At 38.5% G+C, this 21538-nt stretch overlaps 1 protein-coding gene across 3 annotated transcripts in view; it reads left to right on the top strand.

The window, feature by feature from the left end:
• The first annotated feature begins 23 nt into the window (after window positions 1–23).
• The window catches only part of PTPN1 (protein tyrosine phosphatase, non-receptor type 1), a 45004-nt gene continuing 23489 nt past the window's right edge, over window positions 24–21538 (top strand). The window contains exons 1-2 of one of the 3 annotated variants that reach the window (XM_010569652.1): window positions 128–197; window positions 14627–14725. Coding sequence is in view for 2 of the 3 variants with exons in the window: in XM_010569651.1 (XP_010567953.1) it covers window positions 30–197 (168 nt within the window). In the remaining variant the exon portion in view is untranslated. Of the gene's footprint in view, window positions 198–14626; window positions 14726–21538 lie in introns of all 3 variants that reach the window. The other 2 variants (XM_010569651.1, XM_010569650.1) reach the window with 2 other exon arrangements.

Raw genomic sequence — 21538 nt, 5'->3', positions numbered from 1 at the left:
AGTTCCGGCGGGGAGAAGGGAGGGGTGACATGCAGAGCAGGCAGCCGCGGCCTCGGGAGCAGCCGGAGCCGGAGCTGCCGGAGCGGCGGGCGGGAGCGGCGCTGGGGGGGCAGGCCTGGCGCGGCGCCCCCACCATGGAGATCGAGAAGGAGTTCCACCGGCTCGACCAGGCCGCCAGCTGGGCCGCCATCTACCAGGTGAGGGGCAGCCGCCCGGCCCGGCTCTGCCCCCAGCCCCGGCGCTGAGGCGGGGAGCGCTCCTTCCCTCACCATCTCTCTGCCGCCGCCTAGTTCTGCCCCCCCACCCCCACGGCGTGTGTGTGTGTGTGTGTGTGTGCGCGCCCCAGCTGCCGAGCGCCCTGCGGGGAGAGCGCTGCCCTCCGCCTCCCCTCTCCCTGGGTCCGAGCTTTCCCTTCCCCCTTCCCCGCTTCCCTCCCGCAACACGCTGCGGGCTGGCCCGCCGCTCCGCCGTGCCCTCCCTTCCCCTTTCGCCCGGCTCTGTCCCCCTGAGGGAGCGCCGCTCCCCGCGGAGCAAAGCCCCTCTCACCTCCTTCTCCTCAGGGCTACGCGTTGGCGGGGAGTGCCGGCCGCCGCCACCCCCCGCGGCGGCACGGTTGTGGCACCGGGACCCCGCGGGGCAGCGCGCTGCGCTCCGCTCCGCTCCGTGGCGGGCTGGGGAGAAGGAGGGGAGGGGAGGGGGCCTCCTGCCGCGCTGCCGTGCCTCCGGGGGTCGGCCCGGGGCAGGAGCCGGGCAGCAGCCCCGCTCTGCGGAGCGAGCCTGCAAGGAGTTTCCTCTGGGAGATCCCTCAGCCGCGCTCGTGTTCTGGCTCCAGGTTCCGCTTGGAGCTAAGCGTGGACAGAAATTCTCAAGTTAGCTTTTTAAAACTGACCCCTTCCTAACCTTGAGGGAGTATATCTAAGTATCGTGTTTGTCTTTTTTTTTTTTTTAAACAGAAAAACAGTGGTGGGCAGCGCTGCATGCACCTAGCTTTTCAGTCACTTTAATAATAGAACAGAGCCTGAAAGCAACTTGTTAGTAATACTTGTGCAGTTATCTGGTACTGGTTTTTATGATTTCGTTTACTGCGTTTAGATTTTTTGGTGACATTTTAAAAAACCTGTGTGGCAAACGTGAATGCTTGTGAGAATATTTGCAGACTGGATCCAGCTTCACGCATACAAGCAGCAGAATTTAGGGCTTTTCTCTTTAAAAAGTTCTTTGCGCACTTATCAAAAATGAAGTTTAAGAGAAGATGAAGTACCTGAATGGTTGGGCGGATGTGTTCAGTCAGATCAGGCAGCATTACCGTAAAATTCATTTGAATGTTTAAGCTGGTATATTGCATAAACTAAAAAGTTTTAAGTTCGTATTTGCAACATAGAAGTTGGGCTTTGCTGCCCTTTCACTATGAATTTCTCTGGCAATAGACATTTAAAAGAAAGAGTGGAGTTTTATAAAAGTGAAATAAATGGACTCTAGTTTCAGAATCTCAACAGGCAAGTTTCAGAAGTAGTAGCTTGCAGGATGAACGTCTCCAGTTGTTTGGCAATTAGAGGACAAGCATGAAATTTTGAGCGTGCTTTTCAGAAGGTCCATTTTTTGTTAGAGTATTTAATTTCCTGCAGAGTGTCAGTGCTTGCTAACTGTATCAGTTGAAAGTCATGTGCATATATGACGTTATGTTTTTGCTTAACTGTTCTTGACGATTTGGTATGTTGGAGGCTTAGTGCTCAGGAAATGATTTTGAGTAATATAGCTCTGTAATGGAGGTGGTATATTTCTACGGGTACAATTTAATCACAGAATTGAAATATGTAAGGAGAATGAGGGACTGTAGCATATTTTCAATGTGGGATCAGCATTCAGTGATATTTTTGTCCTGCTTTCTTTGAATGGTGTGACTCAGTAGCCTGCTCAGACTGTGGCACAGCATGAGGTTTGTTTGAGTACTAAAATTCAACTAAAAAAAACAAAACTAAAGTGATTCTTTGATTTGCATCCAACTATTGACAAGCACAAGAGGTGGGTTTTTTGCTTGCTTTTTTTTTTCCTTAAGATTGATTTGTAAGTGTATGCATCTCCTGCTTTTAAATATCAGCTGTTGAAAATGACATCTTGGCAGATCATGTACATCTGGAAGAACAATGTACTTCACTGTAATCCGTGCTTTTGATGTCTGGGCTACCACATTAACAATGCAGTTTTCCTACAAATGCCAGTCTTTGCCTGAAGAATGGAGTAAGTCGAATAATGTATGTTACTCATGCATAAAAAAGTCTTCCCCTAAGTTAATTGTACCACAGGCTTCTGGTATCTAGGTGTTAAGATTGTAGCTGCTAAGATCCAAAAATGTTCACCAGTATTCCAAGTGAAGCATAATGCAATTTACTAACAGTCACTTCCTCTTGTTTCTTGGCTAAATCTATTATCTAGAGATACAGAACTGCACGGCATCTAGGAGGAGGAATTATGAACGCTACAGGGAGGTAAAGCTAATCGGAAGGATGGCTACAAGGAGACTTGTCTGGGTGCCACGTGACTTTTAAGGGTTAAAATTGTCCAAGCTTCTTTTTTTTTGGACAAGGGGAAGCTATGTTCAGCTATGATAATAGTACAGTTGTGAAAGAATAAAATTTAGATTTTTTTTTTTTTAAGGGTAAATAATCACAGGTTGGAGACAAAAACATTTCAAAATGAAGACCTTGTGTAGGTGATTTTGTGACAATCGTGTCTTGGGCACTGTATGTGTAGTGGAACTATTCTCTGCTGCAGCTGGTCAAAACGGGATGAATACTGATGAAGTTCTCCATTTTTTGTTGGTTTTGGTGTGTGTTTGTTGTTGTTTTTTTTTAAATACCCAGTACTGTCCCTTACTTTCATCTAGATTTAATTGCTACAAGAACTATGAGCCATGAGATCCTGTAAATGTTGTTCAGAGACTCAATAGATAAAAGGGCTGGTCTGGTTCTGGCTATTGCTTGCATTGTAGAGAAACATACTTAGAAGATAACTAATAAAATGAGACCTGATCTAAGCATAAGAAATGTGCATTCAAATTAAAGACCTCTTCCATAAAACAGTAAGTTAAAGGAAAATGGACAGCAGATTAAATGTGAGCTTTGCAATGTGATAACTGTGGTAAAGGTATGCCACAGAAGACAAATGCTTAAGGGTAAGTGAATGATACTCACCCTGCATAAATGTCATTAGAAGTATCAATAGGAATGAAAAGCATTCACGCTGGAGATGTCACAACAAAAAAGCAATAGCCCAAAGCTAAGAAAAGCACAGTTTAGGCTTGCTGTTAGAGCAGGGGAGACAAAGATACAGATATTTGTCTAGAATATCAAAGGAACATTGACTTTTCATTTGCTCACAGTGAGTGTGATATCAGATTTTCATAATAATTTTATATGCAGAAGTGTTTCAGAATTTTAGGAGGTATTTAATTTCTAACTTCTTACACATGGTGATAGAATGAGATATTATCTTAAAAACACAAACCTCAAATACAGGTAGAGTTACTTCTTGTGTTTATATAAACTAGATATGTTGACTTTAGTATGTTGGCTAATGATACTAACTTTGATGTGTTTATCAGTAGAAGTAAAGATACCTCTGAATTATTTACTGATCTACCATTCGACTAGAGATCAGATACAATATGGATGGACGCAGACCTGACACTTGGTTTTACAGAAACACCTATGGGAACAGCTCATACAGAGTTTTCCATGTGAAGGTAGCAAAATTAAACTAAAATATGCACTCTTTTCTAATTTTTGTAGTCAGTAGAATATAAAATAAGAAAGAACTGGGTGTAGTCTAGATTCTCAAATATGTTTGGAAGAACTAACTATACTTCTGCGTGTGCTCTGGAAAGCTGAAGTGTAGTTACAGTTCAATTTGAGGCCTGTAAGAGACACATAACTGTTCCCAGTTTATTAATTTTTGAGGGTATTTTAAACTAATATTAACATGAATGTTCCTTTTTTTTCAAACCTCTCTTGAGCTAAACTAAAATACTACAGATTATGAAAGTTAATAAGCTTTACCCAGATTATGGGAGGAAGATAGAAGGCTATCGTGGACATTTTGGATATCTCTCTGTCAAGAGAGAAAAGGCATGGGAAGTTTTTATATATTCACTGTCTCTGGAAAAATATTTGTAGAATATGTAGACAGATTTTAATGTTGAAAGTAAACTGTGAAACGGTTGACCCTGTAGACTTACAATAGTGTGGTTGTGTTGTGTATTTAAAGTAAATGAACAGGAAGCTCTACTAGTGTTTTCGGTTTAGAAGCTGCAGTGAGAGTTGAGATGTTGTGCTGCTGCAGTCTATAAGCATTTGGGTTACTCTTTTGCTCTGGTGCTCAAACACTTTAAACTTCTTTGCAGCAGATAAACTGTGGCGTGAGCATGACTTATTATAAATGCATCTTTGTGCTCTATTCTGCCAGTTCTTGCTACTTGAAAATGCAGGTCTCTGCATGCATGCCTTGCCACTTCTTAGTTCATGCTATGTTGATTCATTCGAGGCTTAGCTTAATTGGCTCTGGTTATGGAAAGCTAGTTTAGAACTGATAGTTGCAGGGAGTCTCTTTTTTCATTTGGTACAGCTAAAGACATTCCATGTTTTCCAGTGCTATACAGCCACTGAATCTTGATACAAGTGTGGGAGAGGCTAACAATGATGAAGTAGCTAAGTCTCTGTGTCTTGCAAAGTCAATATCCTCTCTGTGAGAACCAGGAGTTTACTTTCAATTGCAAGTGATAGTACATTTTGTGATATTGAGAATGTTTCAGGGCACTCTGCTGCATTGGTTAGTTATACTACTAACACTTTCAGATCAAGACCAATTGTGTCTACTGATGGCAAATGTGAGATTGTGCAAGACCCATTATATGGGGCTACTTAGCTGCTTAGTTTTGCTTGTTTTTCAGAGTTTAAAATCTAAGTACTTGAATCCAAATCTTCTGCGATAGCATTGCTGTAAGTAGAACATTGAAAAATTGAGCCTGTTATGGCTTACTATTAAGGGGATATAATGTGCTAAAAATGTAGAAATCACACAACATGCAGACAGCACTATACCTGCTTCTGAGCATCTTCAGAAGGTTTTTACGGTTTTAGTGTGTTCTTCCACATGTGACTTACTCCTCTTTCTTTCTCTGTCTGCTCTAAGGGTACATATATAGAAGGAAACTGACAGTTAAGGGGAATGCAGTGTTGGCATATGGCCAACATTATGATGTTAAATTCAAGTAGAAATAGCCCTCGTAAGTAGAGAATAAAATGTGGTAGTGGTAGACCAAGTATTTTTGAAACTAAAGTAACTTTATAAATATTCTGGGTAGGTTTGAATTAACGGTTCATCCTATAGTTAAATAAACATTTAAATGAAATTTTTTCTTCTAATACTTGCTTTGCAAATGGACTTTCTCCAAGGGTTCTCTTTAGCTGAGACTTTCTAAGCTGTGTTTTACACTGAAATACCACTGCTACTTTCTTGTAAATATCTGAATTCTCAGGTTTTAGATCAGTGTCACTAGCATGACATAATAATCTATTTGGATTGTGAATTTAGCCTCATTAAATATCTGAGGATAATAACCGATTCCTTAAAATTCAGAATTCATGCATGATTCAAAGTGGACATCTTTTAATGAAAAGAAAATGGAGAAGAAAAGAGTTTACAAACTAAAAAAAGAAAAAAAATTATAAAAAGGGGTAAAAGCTTCAAGTCATGCTATTGCTTGTACTCCAGTGAATGTGAGAATTGGGTGGGTTGTTTCAGCCACCAGATAATGTCACTGAATTTGTTTTCCCATAGTCAAATAAACTAGTTTTTTCTTTAGTCTCCCCATATGCAAAATGAGATATATATTCAATAAAGTGTTAGCTGCTTTTTTTTTTTTTAAACACAAAATTACTTTCATGCCTTTTGTAACACAGAAGGAAAGGAACCAAAAACTTGCATACAGTATCAGTATTCTGTTACTAATAATATATTAAGTAGTTTTCTAGTAGGGTTTTGGGGTTTGTGCTTTTGGTTTTTTTTAAGTACCTGCAAATTAGGTTAGCACTGTGTGACAAAAAGCTCAGCTCCTGTAATGCTTCAGACAATTCAGCATCACAGGAGGATTTTCTCCTGTGACCATAGTCTTGCTGGCAATTTTGTTCTTCTCTTTTGAAAGAGAGGCCTCTTGTCCAGCAGTGGAAGGGATAAGTTCTCTGCATAGAGTGAAAGTTTTTCCAAATGCGAGTTAAGTAGAAGGCTTATTAACAACAAATTGATAAATACTTGAGATTTTAATATTGTGCCATAAACCTAACAAAGTCACAAAACAAACAAAAAACCCCTAACCCCTTAGCTGGCGTGGTTAGTTAGAATGTTCCCGAGTGCAGGATTTCATATTAAAGTTTACTTAATTCTGCTTATTTCTGGAATACTGATTTGGAAAAAGGTTAGTATAAACTGAGATACATGACAAACATTAGAGGATTGCCTAAGGTTTTGTATCATCTTCAGTGCTGATCTGAAGTGCTGTCAGTGTTCAGACATTTTACAGAATTACATAAATTTAAAACTTCATTTTTAAAATATTAGACTAGAATGTTTGTATCTGCACCTCTGTAAGTGTGTACAGCATCACTGTCGGAGGAAAGCAGCCCTAGTGAACGTGTGCATTTTTTCCTAAAAGAAGCAAGTTTATGAAAATATAGAAACAGATTCTCTGCAATGTTCGTAATTAATAATATAAACTTGATCTGATCTGTAAGCTTTGATGTTTACAGCACTTACTATTGAGTGTTGGTTTTTTTTAATTGTCATTGGTCAACTTGTTTCATGTTGATTTGCACAAGAAACATTTTTTTGTTTATCTTTCTAGTGCCAGTAGACATGCCCTTGCTGGTTTGGCTGGGAGAGGCACTATGATACAGCATCAAAATGCCTTTGTGTGTTCCCTTTGTAGATCATGTAGTACAAATGCCAATTCATTTTCTACCAAACCTTGTGAATTTAGATGTGCTTTTTCTCTCACCCACGCAAAACACAGCTAAGATTCAACAGCTTGCCTGTCATATTATACTAAGAAAAAGTGATAAAAGTGATTCTTGGAAATTCATGTGATTCTGCTAATAGTGATAGCTGATCTACTTTCAAATTGGGTTTGTGCTTTCTACATTTAAGAAAAAAGGTTCACAGGACAGTAGTGGAAAATCTGATGTCCTTGTTGGGAAGGAAAATGAGCTAGCATAACATGAAACTTTTGGAAAGGTTTTTAATTAATATTTTTCTTATTTCTAATTCTGTAGGTTCTGTTTCCATATGCTTTCACCTTGCACAATACTTTATCCTAGGATATGGACTGATAAACACATTATTTCCATAAGTTGTTGGCTTTACATTCATAAATAGTGGAGTAATGAGTTGGTAAAGGGCAACTACTTGTGGAAGCAGCATAAATACAGCCAGCTTACTTAAGAGATCTGTGTTTTTAACCATTGTAGCCAGAGTCTCTATTTTTTTCAAATCAAAATATTTACCATTAACACTAAGTCAGATGTGATTCATCCCAAATTCTGTGTGTGTGTTTTGTTTTTTTCTGATAGCTTTTGTTTTTAATGTATACTCTCTTGTTGTCTCCTACCTGTCCTTGTTGGCATGATAAATTATACTATTCTTTTAAGCAGAATTTTTTTGGTATCACTGATACTGAACATGTACCTTATTTAGTTGCTGTTTTGTTAATTAAATGAATGAAAAAATATTTGGACAGTCCTGCTTCCTAGTTGGGCATATCTTTCATGAAAGAAAGTAGAGAGATAAAAAAACCTTTCTGCTTAATCTCATACTGGATTTACTTAAGTAGCATACTGATACATTAAAGGCCCATTTCAGAGGCCTGTTTCCATTGTTAGGGACTGAAACTGGATTTCTACTTTGTATATAGGACATCTTGTTTCCTTCTGTGTTAGGATCCAGGCCTTTAAGTAGTTCCATAGTTCTCTCAGCTCTTGGTTGTTGTGGATGCTTTGGGAACACATGGTTCAAGGGGTAGAAAGTCACCTTCAGTGTCACGTCTTCATGAGGATGAAGAGATCAATGACGAGGAAGATTTACTTGTCTCACCAACTGTTTAAGAGATTGTTGAATCAGATTTAAATCATGTGGTGCAGTCCTTTTCCTGTACTTAGAAGAAGTTTAAAACAGTTTCTACATAAGTAGAAATAGGAAATAAAGCAAGAGCCAAGCAAGTTTTGCATTCTGCCAGTATATGCAATTATAGAAAAACTTCCATGCTGTACCAGTGGCAACTGTGGAGCTACGCAGATCTTGCTGCAGGCAGAGAGGAAACTATCCCCTCTGGGAAGAAAGCTCGCTATACTTTTGTACAAAAAAAAATTATTGTTAAAAATTCTACTAAATAGCAGTATTTTGAACTTAAAGTAACTGTTCTGTTTGTGATCTTTCAGGTGCTTTTTCTTGTATCTCAAGTTCCCAGAATTTTATGCTGCTTCTGTGAAGTGCTTGATTCATCAAGTACTTGATGCTGTGAGCTGTTCTACAAAAGACACTCTGTTTCTCAGATTCTTTATATTTATTTGGAACAAGTGGTCTACACATAAAGAGGAATGTTCTCATAACCTTCTTCCCTTGCGCACATTTGAATGAGAATTGCTTGTTTATATCATTTCTAATCCCACAGTAACAGGTTACAGTAGCATAAACAGTGTGACCTTTTAATGTGATCACAGGAAGTAAAATGTGAAATCTATTTTAAAAATGCATTTTTGACTAAGGAAGAGTATACTTCCTTTTCTGACAGGAAAAATAACCCATACTAGTTCAGAAGATCTCGATTCCATTATACTGTGTAGGGCCTATTTTTTCCACTGTCTTCTTTACAGTCATTGCAGCTGCTTGAAGCAGGGCTAAAACTCTGCCACCCTTGTGTAGAATTGTACATCCTTGCTCTGCGTTGCGCAGGCATAAGTGACTAAAGATGGGGGCTACTGGAAAAACAGAACTCTGACACAAGCAAGAAGTTTTAGTAAGAGGAACTTCTTTTGGAAAGAAGGAGAGGGTGGGTCATTGGAGCAAGAGCTGGAAAAATACTACATAACTTATTAAACAGCCAAAATACATATACACACATTTTAGAAATTTTCTGAATATTTCCAGAAATGGAAGAAAAATGGGGAGAGTTTTAACCAGCAAAGGATGGGGGAGTGGACAGCTACACAACTCTGGGAAATGTTTTTGTTGCTTTCCGATTTAATTAAAACTGTAAAGGGAATAAACATTGTCACTTGTCTCTTCAACTTCTGACAACAGAGAATTTTCACATTGAATCGCAATTGCTACCTAGAACTGTGCAGTGCCCAGCAGTGTCTGTAGGATGACACGAACAAGAATCTTGTACAATGTTTTCCTTCCAGTATTGATATCTTCCTCAGAATTGGCCTGAAGTGTTTCATGACCAGAGCAGATCTGCCCTTGTACTGTTTCAAAACTAGTATAGTAAATGTGTGAAGGACAACATGTGTTGTTAACCAACAAACTCATCCTTTTTGTCCTTGCATATTACAATATCAGCTGTGGCTGAATTGGTAGTTTATTGAAAAATGCAATTTTGAGTTGGGAGGGTTGTTTGTTTGATTTGCCAGTGAGCAATATTACATGGATGGCTCATTAATAATTTCCCTTTAGATAGCAATTGGTTTCGGTTCTTCTAACAATCACTCTGATAACTGACACCTGTTAACAGACAGCTCAACTATGAAAGAGCGTGTGGCAGTCTGGCTCTGCTTGGTAGAGGCAAGCAGAGGTGGGTGGTGAGCATGGGTGGTTTTCTCTTCGGGAAAGGGAGGGTCTAAACAGCCTGAGGCTCAAAATCCTGAGGCCATCAGCTGTCCTCTCTGGAGGCAGGCTCAGGAATAGGGCTGTTTTCAGGGGGTACCCCAAGGTTCTGGAGCTTGTTTGTTCTGTGTCCATCAGACTCATCTTGTTTTCAGTAGCAGTGAAAGACTGGAACAGGAGGTTGAAAATATGTAAAATCTTTACAGCTGCTAAGTTACTGGATTTATTAGCCGACATGAGAGCATTAGTGGAGAGAGGTCTAATCTTACACGTCTTTTTAAAGCTTGTCAAGAAGCAGGCAGAGCAGAAAGACTTCATGGAAGCTACTGACTTATGCCTTATTTGTCATTGATTTCTTGTTTATAATATGTGGAAAGCTTACCACTCAGAACCTCTGTTAGGAATGAGTCTATTATGATAGCCTTTATTTGATTGCTTTATACAGTCCAGTGTACAGGCTACTTTTCTGCAGCTGACTGACAGTAGGAAATCTTTTATTTGCTGTTGTGTCTGCTAAGTTCTCTGCCACATGAAGTGGGGATTTTGGGTGGTAAAACTGTTATGTACTTATTATCTTTTTAAGAGTAGCTAAATAAGTTAATGTTGCTACCTAGTTAGGAGCAAGCACTCAAACATTTATTGTTTTCATGTAATAATGTGTACATCTTTAGGGTTTTCTTGTACTAAAGTCTTTGCTAACAATGTGTTCTCCATATAAAACTATGTCTCTACATGCAAAATTGTGTCTTGGAATACTTAGAGAAAAATAATCCAATCTTGTAGTGAAAATGCTTTGCCCTCAGCACTGTTTATGTAAGAGGAGGCACTTGCGTGTGATTCTAATGGTTGATAACCTTTATTTGTGGATCAGTGCTCAGAAGCCTTCAGTGTAATGGTCTTTTGTGGGGCAGGGGAATGGCAAGGGATGTGATAGGAGTGAAGGGATTTTTAAAGATGTTTGGAAGTTACTGCATTTCGTACTTTTTTTTCCATAAGTGTTCTTTGAGATAACTACGCATGCTTTATAATTTGGTGGCTAAGATTGATAACTGTCTCTAGCTGACAGGAAGTAGAACAAGATGAGCAAGAGTCTAGTGGAGCTGTGGGGTGGGGTGTGTTAGGTACAGCCCTGTGTCTGGGCTGTAAAAGAGGAGTAATAGGAGTGGTGCATTTCCAGAGAACACGCTGTCATTGTAGAGGTAGAAGTTATGATAGTTGCTTGGCTTTGCTAAATCAGTTGGTGTTCTCAGAGTGAATTATTTTAAACTAGCAGTATTAGTAGGTGCACAAAGTGGCAAAACTGTTTATCTCATCTGATCCATGCAACTTACTTTCACTCACAAATCTGTTTCATTAGTATGGGGAAGATTAAATAGTCCTTTGAAGGCCTAGCTTGTCGAGTTTTGCAGTCTTTTTCATGTACTGAAGTGCAGAGTGCTAATCTGTCCTGCGTTAGGATGTCTGTGAAAGCTCATCTTCGTTATGTGATGTGCCTGTTTAAAACTGACATTTGTTTTTTAAACTCTCGGTTGCTTTCAGATGGGGAGAATATGACCTGCACAGCTGGAGGTGAAAGCTCGCTCTCAGTGCAATGAGAGTTAAAACAATCTCTAGTAACGCAGGATTGGTTCCATCAGTGTCTTAAAGTATTGCTGTGCAACTTGGAGAAATAATAACATATAGAGCAAATTTTAGCATTTAAGGTATGGCTGCCTTTGCGTTAAGGGAGGGGTCATATCTTTCCACAGGAAGTTCTCAGGCTTATTGACCATAGGTAGATTTTCTTACACATTGTCTTTTCTGAAGACATACTTTTATTCACCTTTGTTGTGTGAAAACTAAATGCTAACACACACTAGAAACTATGCTTATGGTAAGTAAAATGCAGTATCGATATCCATTGTGACTAAAGACTTAATATGCATTATTATTTGTGTGTGAAGGGCAGCTAGTAAAGCAAAGTGCTCAGAAACCTACCTCAGATCTAAGTAGCTTAACTTCTCTGAATGTCACATTACATCTCTGCTGTCAGCATTTAAGGGTTAAGTTTCTCTCTCCAAAAAAGTATTGATTTTTCTCTTTTTGTCTTAGAAGAGTTTACTACTCTGGAAGTAGATTTAAGTGCAACTTCTTCTGTTAAACCTTGGCGTAGAACAGAGGTGCCCAACCATTCTGTCCTGGAGCCATGTGAAGGCTGGATGGTCTGTTCTGTCCCAGTCATCAACCAACATGCTTGTGCCTTTGTCATGTGGCCTGTTCAGCCCTTACATGACCTGACAGTCATATGGTCAGGTAAACAAATGTGTAGGCTTGTATTTGTGGGGATAGGGGAAATGGCATTAGTGTTTCACTTATCCCCAAAACTGTATTTGGTCCACAGATTGTGAGCTGATCATCTCAGGTTTAGAAAGCTGTAAGCTTTAGTATAAAACTAGCTTAGCTTACACTGGTTTCCTACACATGTATTATGACAGTCATGTGAGAAAACAGGAGTATCCTAATTCTGCTTTATCTAACATCTGTTTTCAGCAGTACTGTTTGTTCTCAGCAGGTTTTTGTGTGCATTGCAGTAGCTTGGCAACCCGTAGGTTGCACCATTCAATGAATTCAGTATGCTTTTAATCATCACTAAAATTTTCCTTTCCAAATTTGAATATTATAAGTACAGTGAAGTGGGCATCTGTGATTATAACAGCAACAGCCATGTTAAACAGATCCCAACTGAAACAAGCTGTTCATGTGAATTTGTAATCCATTGTGTTTCTTCAAATTTCAGTCCAAAAGTCTTTCTTGAAATTAGTTTAAGACAGCATACTTGTAACTTCTTTCTGGGAATGGTAGTTAAGCAGTTACAGCTTCTTAAAGTTCCCAAATTCAGATTTGGGCAGTATGCTGAAAAACATGACTACTAAAAGCATGACTATTTGCTTGTTCTGTTGTAGGAGCAAAGCTCAAGTTTGGCCTTTCTTTGCATGCAGAGGCATGAACGTGGTTTGTGCAATCCTGTTAATTGTACATTCTCTTTAAACTTGAATCTCATTATGTTAGAAATGGTAAAAAGCTTTTCATAATAGTGTAATGAGTATGCTTTGTATGCTTAGTTCTACTGCCTGTGTTCTTACTAATGGCCAACAGAGTGAAGCATTTTTATGCCATAGATTAGAACTTGCTGGGATTTTGTATTATACCCTAATTTGTAGGGAAGAAACAGAATGCAGGAGGGCAACCCACTTACATTTTGGAGCTGGTACCTGTTGTAACATATGGTTCATCGTTTTGAATGAACAGGGTTTCTTGATACTAAATAAATCTAGTAATCCCCCTCACACTTTTAACTTAAAAATTGCATCTCAGGAAAGCCAGTAAAACAACGTATGGTACAAACATCTTCAAGGAAATGAAGTTTACCACTAAATAAGATGTATATTTATTTTTTCTTTTTTTTTTTTAAATGGGTAATGCAGAGTTCACAACTTCCTATTTAACAATTCCTGCCACTTCCTTTCTTCTGTGTTTTAGTACTTCCTCTACAAACGAGCTCATAACTTTGAGATTTTGGTGGAATTAGTAGAAAGTTGGAAATATGGCTGTTGCCTGTCCCATAGTATTCTAAATACAAAAATAATACTGACATGGTCTGAATATGTGCTACATCGTCATCATGATGTGACTTTATTCCCTTAACATTTGCAAATATATTAGAAAGTTTTATTTAGCTTTTAGATTATTGGAGTATCCAATGTGAATGAAATGATTTATGCAGAGTGACGTCCCTTAGCCATGAGAGAAAAAAATTGCTTTAAACTCTGACTGCAGTTGCTTGGTTTTTCAAAATAATGAACAGAGTTTACTTGTGTTAGAACTGAGTCCTTTCTTTTTCATATTAAACATTTACTGGTATTGCTTTACTTGTTCTTTTAAAGTTTTAACACAGATTTTTATGTTACGATAGTTTTTCATAGTTGTCTCTAGAAAAAGTAGATTTAAAAATATGCTTTCACCAATAAAAGAATGTTTCAAGAAATTATTCTCTTACTTTCTTGTTTATTAAAATACTAATAAAATAACTGACATAATACATATAAACCAAAAACATGATGGCTTAAATATGACTTATTTTGTGAATGCCAATTCTAAACACACTGTGATAATGCATGTTGCTCCTCATCTTTCATTCTTCATCACTGATATACCTGTTTCTGCAGAGAATCTGGTACATGTAGAGCCAACTATGTTTTAATTTTAAAATCTGACATTAATTCATATTCAAGCATGTTCAACATTGGCTTGCCACTACTTCTGCCATGTAAATTCAATGATATTTTGACTGTTGGTGGGACAGTCAACACTTTGAAAGTCTCACCTATGTAATGTAATGTATTCAGAAGATTATGTAGCAGAAACTTGGGCTGTGTGGCCAAGATACAGTATTAAATTGGCTAAAAAAACCCCCTTTGATTTCTAATGCATTTCTTCCATCATCTGAATAAAAATGGCTCCAAAATACCAACCTGTAGGTCACTATTTCTAAAACACAGAGGGCTCACATAACACCTGCATGGCGGTTTTGGTGTGTTGTGTTTGGGGACTATGTTCAAGTCTATCTGTTTCATGCTTTTGTTGCTGAGTAGATACAGGAGCTACGTGAACACTTTTGTGCAATGATTACTGAAAATAGAGTTCAGAGCTCTTTAAACACGGAGTACATGTTCATAAGCAAGCAGCTATGAACTGGACCTTTTCTTTTCCTTTCAAGACAGGCTCTTCTGATGCTCCAGATAGAGAGGAGATTGCCTTTACCTTATCAAATAAGAATATATGCCTTTATAAATGAAACATTACAGAAAAAATAGTGGTAAGTCTCTAAAGTCTGAATAATCTGTTGCTGTTGCATTTGGTATGGTAACAGTATTGTGCTGTGAAGGCTAATTTAGTAGGTTTCTGAGAGGGAAATAACCTTTGGAAGTCTTATAATATGCAAACTAATTAGAGGTTACAGTGAACACAGCTGTTTCTGCCAAGCTGACTAAGCTAGGAATTCAAATTACTATTTTTAGCCAGCTTATAATGTCTCTAGTTCTCAATGGTACCCATGTTATTACTTTTAAAAATTATATTGTGTATTTATCACACTGACAGACTAGGTACAATAAACATTTTTAGTGCAACCAGTCCGTTACTTTTTAAATCAAACAAACAGTGTGAATATATAGACACAATGGAACACTTCAGGTGGCATGTGGGATGTGTTACACTAAAATCATGTCTATGACTTGTATGAATTCAAACTGAAAGCTTCCTCAGAGGGAGAGGCATGAGCTCTGGAATGAAGTAATTGTAGTTTTCTGTAAGTTGTTTACTTATAGTCTGCCTAGCATACCTTTTCCCCCTTTTCTTGCCCTCCAAGAAAGTAGTCTTTCTCCATTATGCAAGAATTTTGTGCGTGCTGTTGTTTGCATTCAGAATGATTTTTTTTGTTCATCCTTGAGATACGATCATTGTACAGATCCTGTAAAAATTACTATAAATTCTATCCTGAAACCTAAAAATCATTGCAGTTAACTGTACTTCTGCAGACTATGAAATAACTGCACTAATAAAAATTTGGAAAACAATGCTGGTGGAGCTTACTTTGTGTAAAGTGTTTACTGTTCTATGAGATATTGTCAAGATTAACTTCAGAATTACCTTCTGAACTGGTTTCTTTTTTCTAATAAGCTTTATTTGGTACTTTCTGCAAAGATTACTGGATAAGCAAAAGCATTCCTCAAAATCTGTGTGTACTGAATAGACATGCTTCATGCATAAATTTGTTGCTTTTTTTAAAAAAAGAAGTCAGTCTAATTTTAACATAACATATGGCAAGCTGGTGTCTAAAACTGCTTTAACTGACTGTACTTTCTAAAGGCATATATTATAACAAGTTTAACTTGAGATAAGAATTAAGTCTTAGAAAAACTGTTTAAATTCCTATTTGCTTGTTAACACCAATAGCTTGCTTACTTTATCCTCTGAATTACAGTAGATAAGATCTGAGTTTAGTTTTAGTCAGTATTGGGTGCAGAAAATGATGCTTGCAAATTAATCCTGTCTTCATAAAATCCTGTTTTCGCTTCTGTTTTTCATGATGGTAAGAGACTTTCAGACCAACTCAAATCAAGAATATAAAAACTAGGCAAACTCCAGAAGTTCTGATTCCTAAGTAGTAATCCTTTTGTTTCTGGTTTTGTGTCATCATGGAAAATAGGCCATTGACAATTAATCTAGAATTGCTTTTGTATTTAGAAACATTTTCTTACCAAAAATGTAAAGGAAATGCATGGTTTCCAGGCCTGGCTCCCATGGCTCTGATTGATGTCCACTTCCAATGACAATTCTTTTTTCTGTAGTGCTAATGATGGGGTAGGGGAGCTAATCTAAAACCTTCTTCCCTTGCCTCTGGGGACCAGGGAAGACAAAAGCATTCCTACAACAGCCTAAAAAAATTGCTCAGAGAAATAGCCTCCCTTCTGAAAGGAGAAATATATAGTTGTTCCGACACAGCTGTCAACCCAAGAGCATTACAGCGAAGTGGTTGGATTCCTAAAATGGTAGTGAGAAACATTGACTCCTAAGTTAGAAACCTAATGAGTTTGAGCATTGCAGATGAAAACTAATCTGCTTGGAGAACACAAGTAGCATCCATAATAGCAACCAAGAGGTGTCTTCCGACTGCCTTCAATGGGTGACTTCCTTAACTGGTGCATTTGCACTACTCTTGAGGGAGGACACAACTGACTGTTCGGAAGAGGTAGGGTAGATCAAAATCACTAGTCTAGCATAAAGGCCTGTCTCTTTCTCATTGAAACCTTTTAATGGTTTAGCAGTGCAAGTTGACATAAATGTTTATTTTGGAATGTAATGCCAACAACAACAACAAACTTGACATTAGGGCTTCCAAAGGACAATAGCAGTGATGTGAAAAAATGTATATTTTCCTTTGTGAGTCCTAAAGGCTATTTTTGTAGCTTTAAGTCTCTAATGAACTTGTAAACTTGTGTGTATGTATTCTTACATAGAGCCTATCTTTTCCCTTTGCATGCACATTCTAATGTCGTGTTAACAGCATAACAAAAATGAATTATGATAAGTCTCATAGTGTACAAACTCTCCTGCTTTCCCTGTTACTCATTGCATTGACTGTGGTTTCTAGGAGGTATTGTAAGGTGCCAAGTCAAGTTGTTGAATTTGTAAAGAGCTTGAGAAGTAAATATAAGAACAACTCTGGAGGTCTTTAAAAGCTCAGACTTTCTGTTTCCAGGCACATCTAGTGCTCTAAGACCTCTCTGACATTGGCGAATATTTTGCTTTTGATCAAATTGTCTCTGTGTAGCCATCTCTCATTCCACTTAGTTTTTAATACTCATTTTGAGCACCCACCAAAATCTCTGAGGTCATCTTATTTCCTGTTTTCAAGTAGTATTTGTAAGCTGTCTTTCATCTGCATTACTAGTAACTGGATGACCACCACTTTAATGTAAATATGGCACGATTCGAGACAAATGTATGGTTTTTCTTATTTGAACCTCATCATCCATCTACAACAGAAAGTAGTGCTGCAGAACAAGCTGAAAACTGTAAAAAGCATGTTCCTATTTGCCGAATCCAGAGTTAAAAATCCTTGTGATCTTATTCAGGGAATCAGATTCCTTCCAGGCAATTGTCATGGTCCTAAGCGTACGGGTATAAAATCAAACTCTGAAAAAAAAAAAAAAACCCAAACCAACAACTTTGCCACTAGGAGACTGTTTAAGAAAACAGCTTTTCTTTCTCTGACTTGTTAGGATTGCCTTGAGGATTAGAACTACAAAATACCCCAAAGCTTGGCAAATAAATTTTTTTATCTCTGCTGGATAGGCAAAATGATAGATTTAGGAGAGATGATGACTTTGTAGTAGATGGCAGTTTTACCCACATCACAACTGTTGCTAAGGTCTTGCGTATTTTGTAGGTACTTTACCTGTCCCTTAGGGCCACTTCATGGCCTTACTGCTAACTAAAATCCCTGATGCTTCATGGATGCTACATAATTAGCTTCAATCAGGGAGAAGAGGGCAGGCTAATTAGTTGGTGAGGTTGTGTTCCCAGCTTATTTGTGGTTGGTGTTTTGGGACTACTTTATAAACACTTTGTCACTTTCCTTAAGATACTCTCTCAGGACAGGCCTCCTGTTTAGTAGTGGGCTCATACTCTGTGCTGTCAACTTCTGTGTTCTGGCTTCATAGCAAAATTGCCTTTCCCTGGAGGGGGGGAACGTGATACATGTATCATACCAATTGGAACGTCTGGGGAATCGCCCTTTTGTTAGGAAGCTGATTTGTGTTATGTGCTTTCATGAGTAATTTCAAAAGCACATCAGGAAAGTGACTATGTGAGCTTCTTGTATGGGCCGTGTTGTGGAAACGTACATTGTGGTGGAACTGCATCTTTAAACTTAAGAGCAGTGGCTTGCTAAAATGTTGTTCTAATGCTGACTTTGTTTTTCACAGGTAACTTCTAGTTGTGGTGTATGCTAGACAGTTAGATCTGTCTCACATGTGGTATCTTAATTTGAAAACGACCTTGACAAAATTAAGATCCCTTGGGAATTGTAGCCTGCCTTTTTCTTTTTGACAGCTCTGTAATTTTAAGAAGTTCTGCATGTTATTGATGAGCATGTATTGCTGCAGATAGGGAATACTGGACTTGACTAGTCTTCAGTTAATGTGACCAATATTTTTAAGATACCAGTTAGTAATCTGGATGTGTTTAACTCATGTCATCTACAGAAGGATTAAAAATAATGCTATGGTAGTTCTGCAATTGTGTAAGTTTAAACTGCTGTTAAGATAAATGCACGAATGTTGGTGTTCCTTTAAAAAAAAAAAAAAGTTGTAATCTTATTTTGTTTTTTTAAAATATTTGTCCTGAGCGAAATGACTGCAGTGTTTGTCTATTAAGCAGCTAAAGTGCTGTGCTGTTTGTTTGGCTTTTAGTCAACATACTTTCCAGGAAAAGGTGAAAGGACACAAATACCACAGACAAGTTTCGTTTGTAGTTCAGTGAATGTGAAGTATATGTTTTAATCTAAAAAGAAGTCTCTTTAAAAAACTTAATCGAGTCTTAGTAGGAAGACTCATCCTCAAATATGCAGGGCTGCTTGCTTTCAAACTTGGCAAGTGTGATACCACTCATCAAGACCACAGAACTTGTTCTGTTTGGATGCTCTAGGTCCTTTGGTAATTGTAGTAGTTCTGTTACAGTTCATTAGATGAGTATGTTAATAGTCTCCCCAACTGATTTAGAGGGCCTTAAACAGTGACAGTATGTCCAATACTAAACAACTGCCTGGAGTCTCTCTTTAGGCAGAAGATTGTATTGTCCTTCTATATTGGTACAATACCTAGTACCTTAGAAGCCTCTCAAATTCCTTGTTAACAGTAGTAATAAAAATGCCAGATACTCTGAAAATTCATATTCTTTTTAGTGGGCAATATGCCAGCGTGTCCAAGTAAGTAGAAGAGCAGGATGTGTTCAGAACTAGAAGTCTTGGAGCAGACACATACATTGGAGTAAAAAATGGGAAATAAGGAAAAAGAATCCATAAAGATCTGTTCAGCTTTTAACTGATAAGACCTTGAATCTGTTGCCTGATGAGGGCATTCAGGTCATAGTAGTGATGGAAGTGGGTCTGATTGCAGAATGCCAGTTGGATCCAAAGTACTTCATTGTTGTCAATTCAGATGCCAGGCCAAGTTTAAATTCTGAAACAGTAATTCAGTTAAAGGATCTCTTAGATATAGATATTTTTTTTTTTTAACATGTGAGTAAGTCTTAAATACATGACAAGAAGTTAGCAACTGTAGTTTTGTTAGGAAAGACGATTTAAAAAACACTCAGCCTACCCCAACAAACAAACCTACAGCCCATAAACCCACAGGTGACTTTTTGTTGTATTTATCAAAATGAAGGAGACAGTTTGTCAGAGTGGACACCTGGAGGAGGGAGGAAAAGACAGTTTCAGACAGGGTCTGGTAATGATTTTCATTGCTTACTACTGTTGTCATACAGCTGACAGGAATTAGGAGTATAATTATTAGCAACTTCTTGTCCCTGCACCAGAGCACATGCTCTGATGCCCTGTACCTATATAGATCAAATCATATGTGCCTTCTGTGTGAAGGGAGAGGATGGTAAGTTATTAAATGGAACTATGTGCCTGTGTTCGTTTACAGGAACATTATTCTGCTTCAGGATTTTAAATGTGCTTGTTTCAATGTGCTGAAATCAATGTACAGGAAGTCAGGCTTGACTGATTCACTTTCTGCATATTGATTTCTGCCCACAGTGAAACTTCTGATATTAACAGAGCATGAGTGATTTTTTTTTTTTTCAGACATCACTTGAAATGACTGAAAATAATAAAGCCTTTTTTTCTTATTCTTGAAGGTTTGTTTGTTTTTTTAAAAAGGTGAAATTTAATTCTGAATGATTCTGGGTATTTCCTGTAATGGTGATGAAGTTTACAACTGGTTTGTGCTTATCTAGAACAAGAATTCTCACTGTTTTCCTACCTTTATTTCAGTACCTTTTCTTGATCTTCTGAAGATAAATTGGCTACTGCCTGGTGGAATAACCTGTTTGCAGGGCTCCAAGAATAGGCTTATCCATATGTCAGTCATGACAGGTAAAGAACCACCACCTGAAACAGAGTGAAAAGCTTAAAGGATAATACTTGAGTTTATTCCTTGTGTCTCTGTTTTTCTTCTGTTAAGACTTAGGGATTTCATCCACCAAATTAGCTGGTTAAATTCAGAGCAAAATCGAGATTTTAGTTTGCTGATTGTAACTAAAGATGAAGTAGGTTTTCATAGCTTGATTAAATGCCTGTTACATAAAAAATACTTTATCCTTCTACCAAAGGGTTTTTTTGGATAAAACTGTTACAGATTATACCATGTCATAGAATCATAGAATCATTTAGGTTGGAAAAGACCTTTAAGATCATCGAGTCCAACCATCATCCATGCCCACTAAACCATGTTCTGGAGTACCCCATCTACGCGCTTTTTTAGTATCTCCAGGGATGGTGACTCAACCACTTTCCTGGGCAGCCTATTCCAATGTCTGACAACCCTCTCAGTAAAAAAAATTTTCCTAATATCCAACCTAAATCTCCCTCACCGCAACTTGAGGCCATTTCCTCTCGTCCTATCTCCAGCCACCTGACAGAAGAGACCAACACCCACCTCACTACCACCCCCCTTCAGGTAGTTGTAGGGAGCGATAAGGTCTCCCCTCAGCCTCCTCTTCTCCAGACTCAACAGCCCCAGCTCCCTCAGCCGCTCCTCATAAGACTTGTGCTCCAGGCCCCTCGCCAACTTGGTTGCCCTTCTCTGGACATGTTGCAGCAACTCAAGGTCTTTCCTGTAGTGAGGGGCCCAAAACTGAACACGGGACTCGAGGTGCGGCCTCACCAGTGCCCAGTACAGGGGAACAACCACCTCCCTGCTCCTGCTGGCCACACTATTTCTGATGCAGGCCAGGATGCCGTTGGCCTTCTTGGCCACCTGGGCACGCTGCTGGCTCATATTCAGCCGGCTGCCAACCAGCCCCCCCAGGTCTTTCTCTGCCGGGCAGCTTTCCAGCC

Source organism: Haliaeetus leucocephalus, unplaced genomic scaffold (genome assembly GCF_000737465.1).
Source record: "Haliaeetus leucocephalus isolate CR32 unplaced genomic scaffold, Haliaeetus_leucocephalus-4.0 Scaffold273, whole genome shotgun sequence".
Lineage (NCBI taxonomy): Eukaryota > Metazoa > Chordata > Aves > Accipitriformes > Accipitridae > Haliaeetus > Haliaeetus leucocephalus.
Note: the sequence above shows the minus strand (reverse complement) of the source record. Positions and strands in the feature narration are given on the sequence as shown.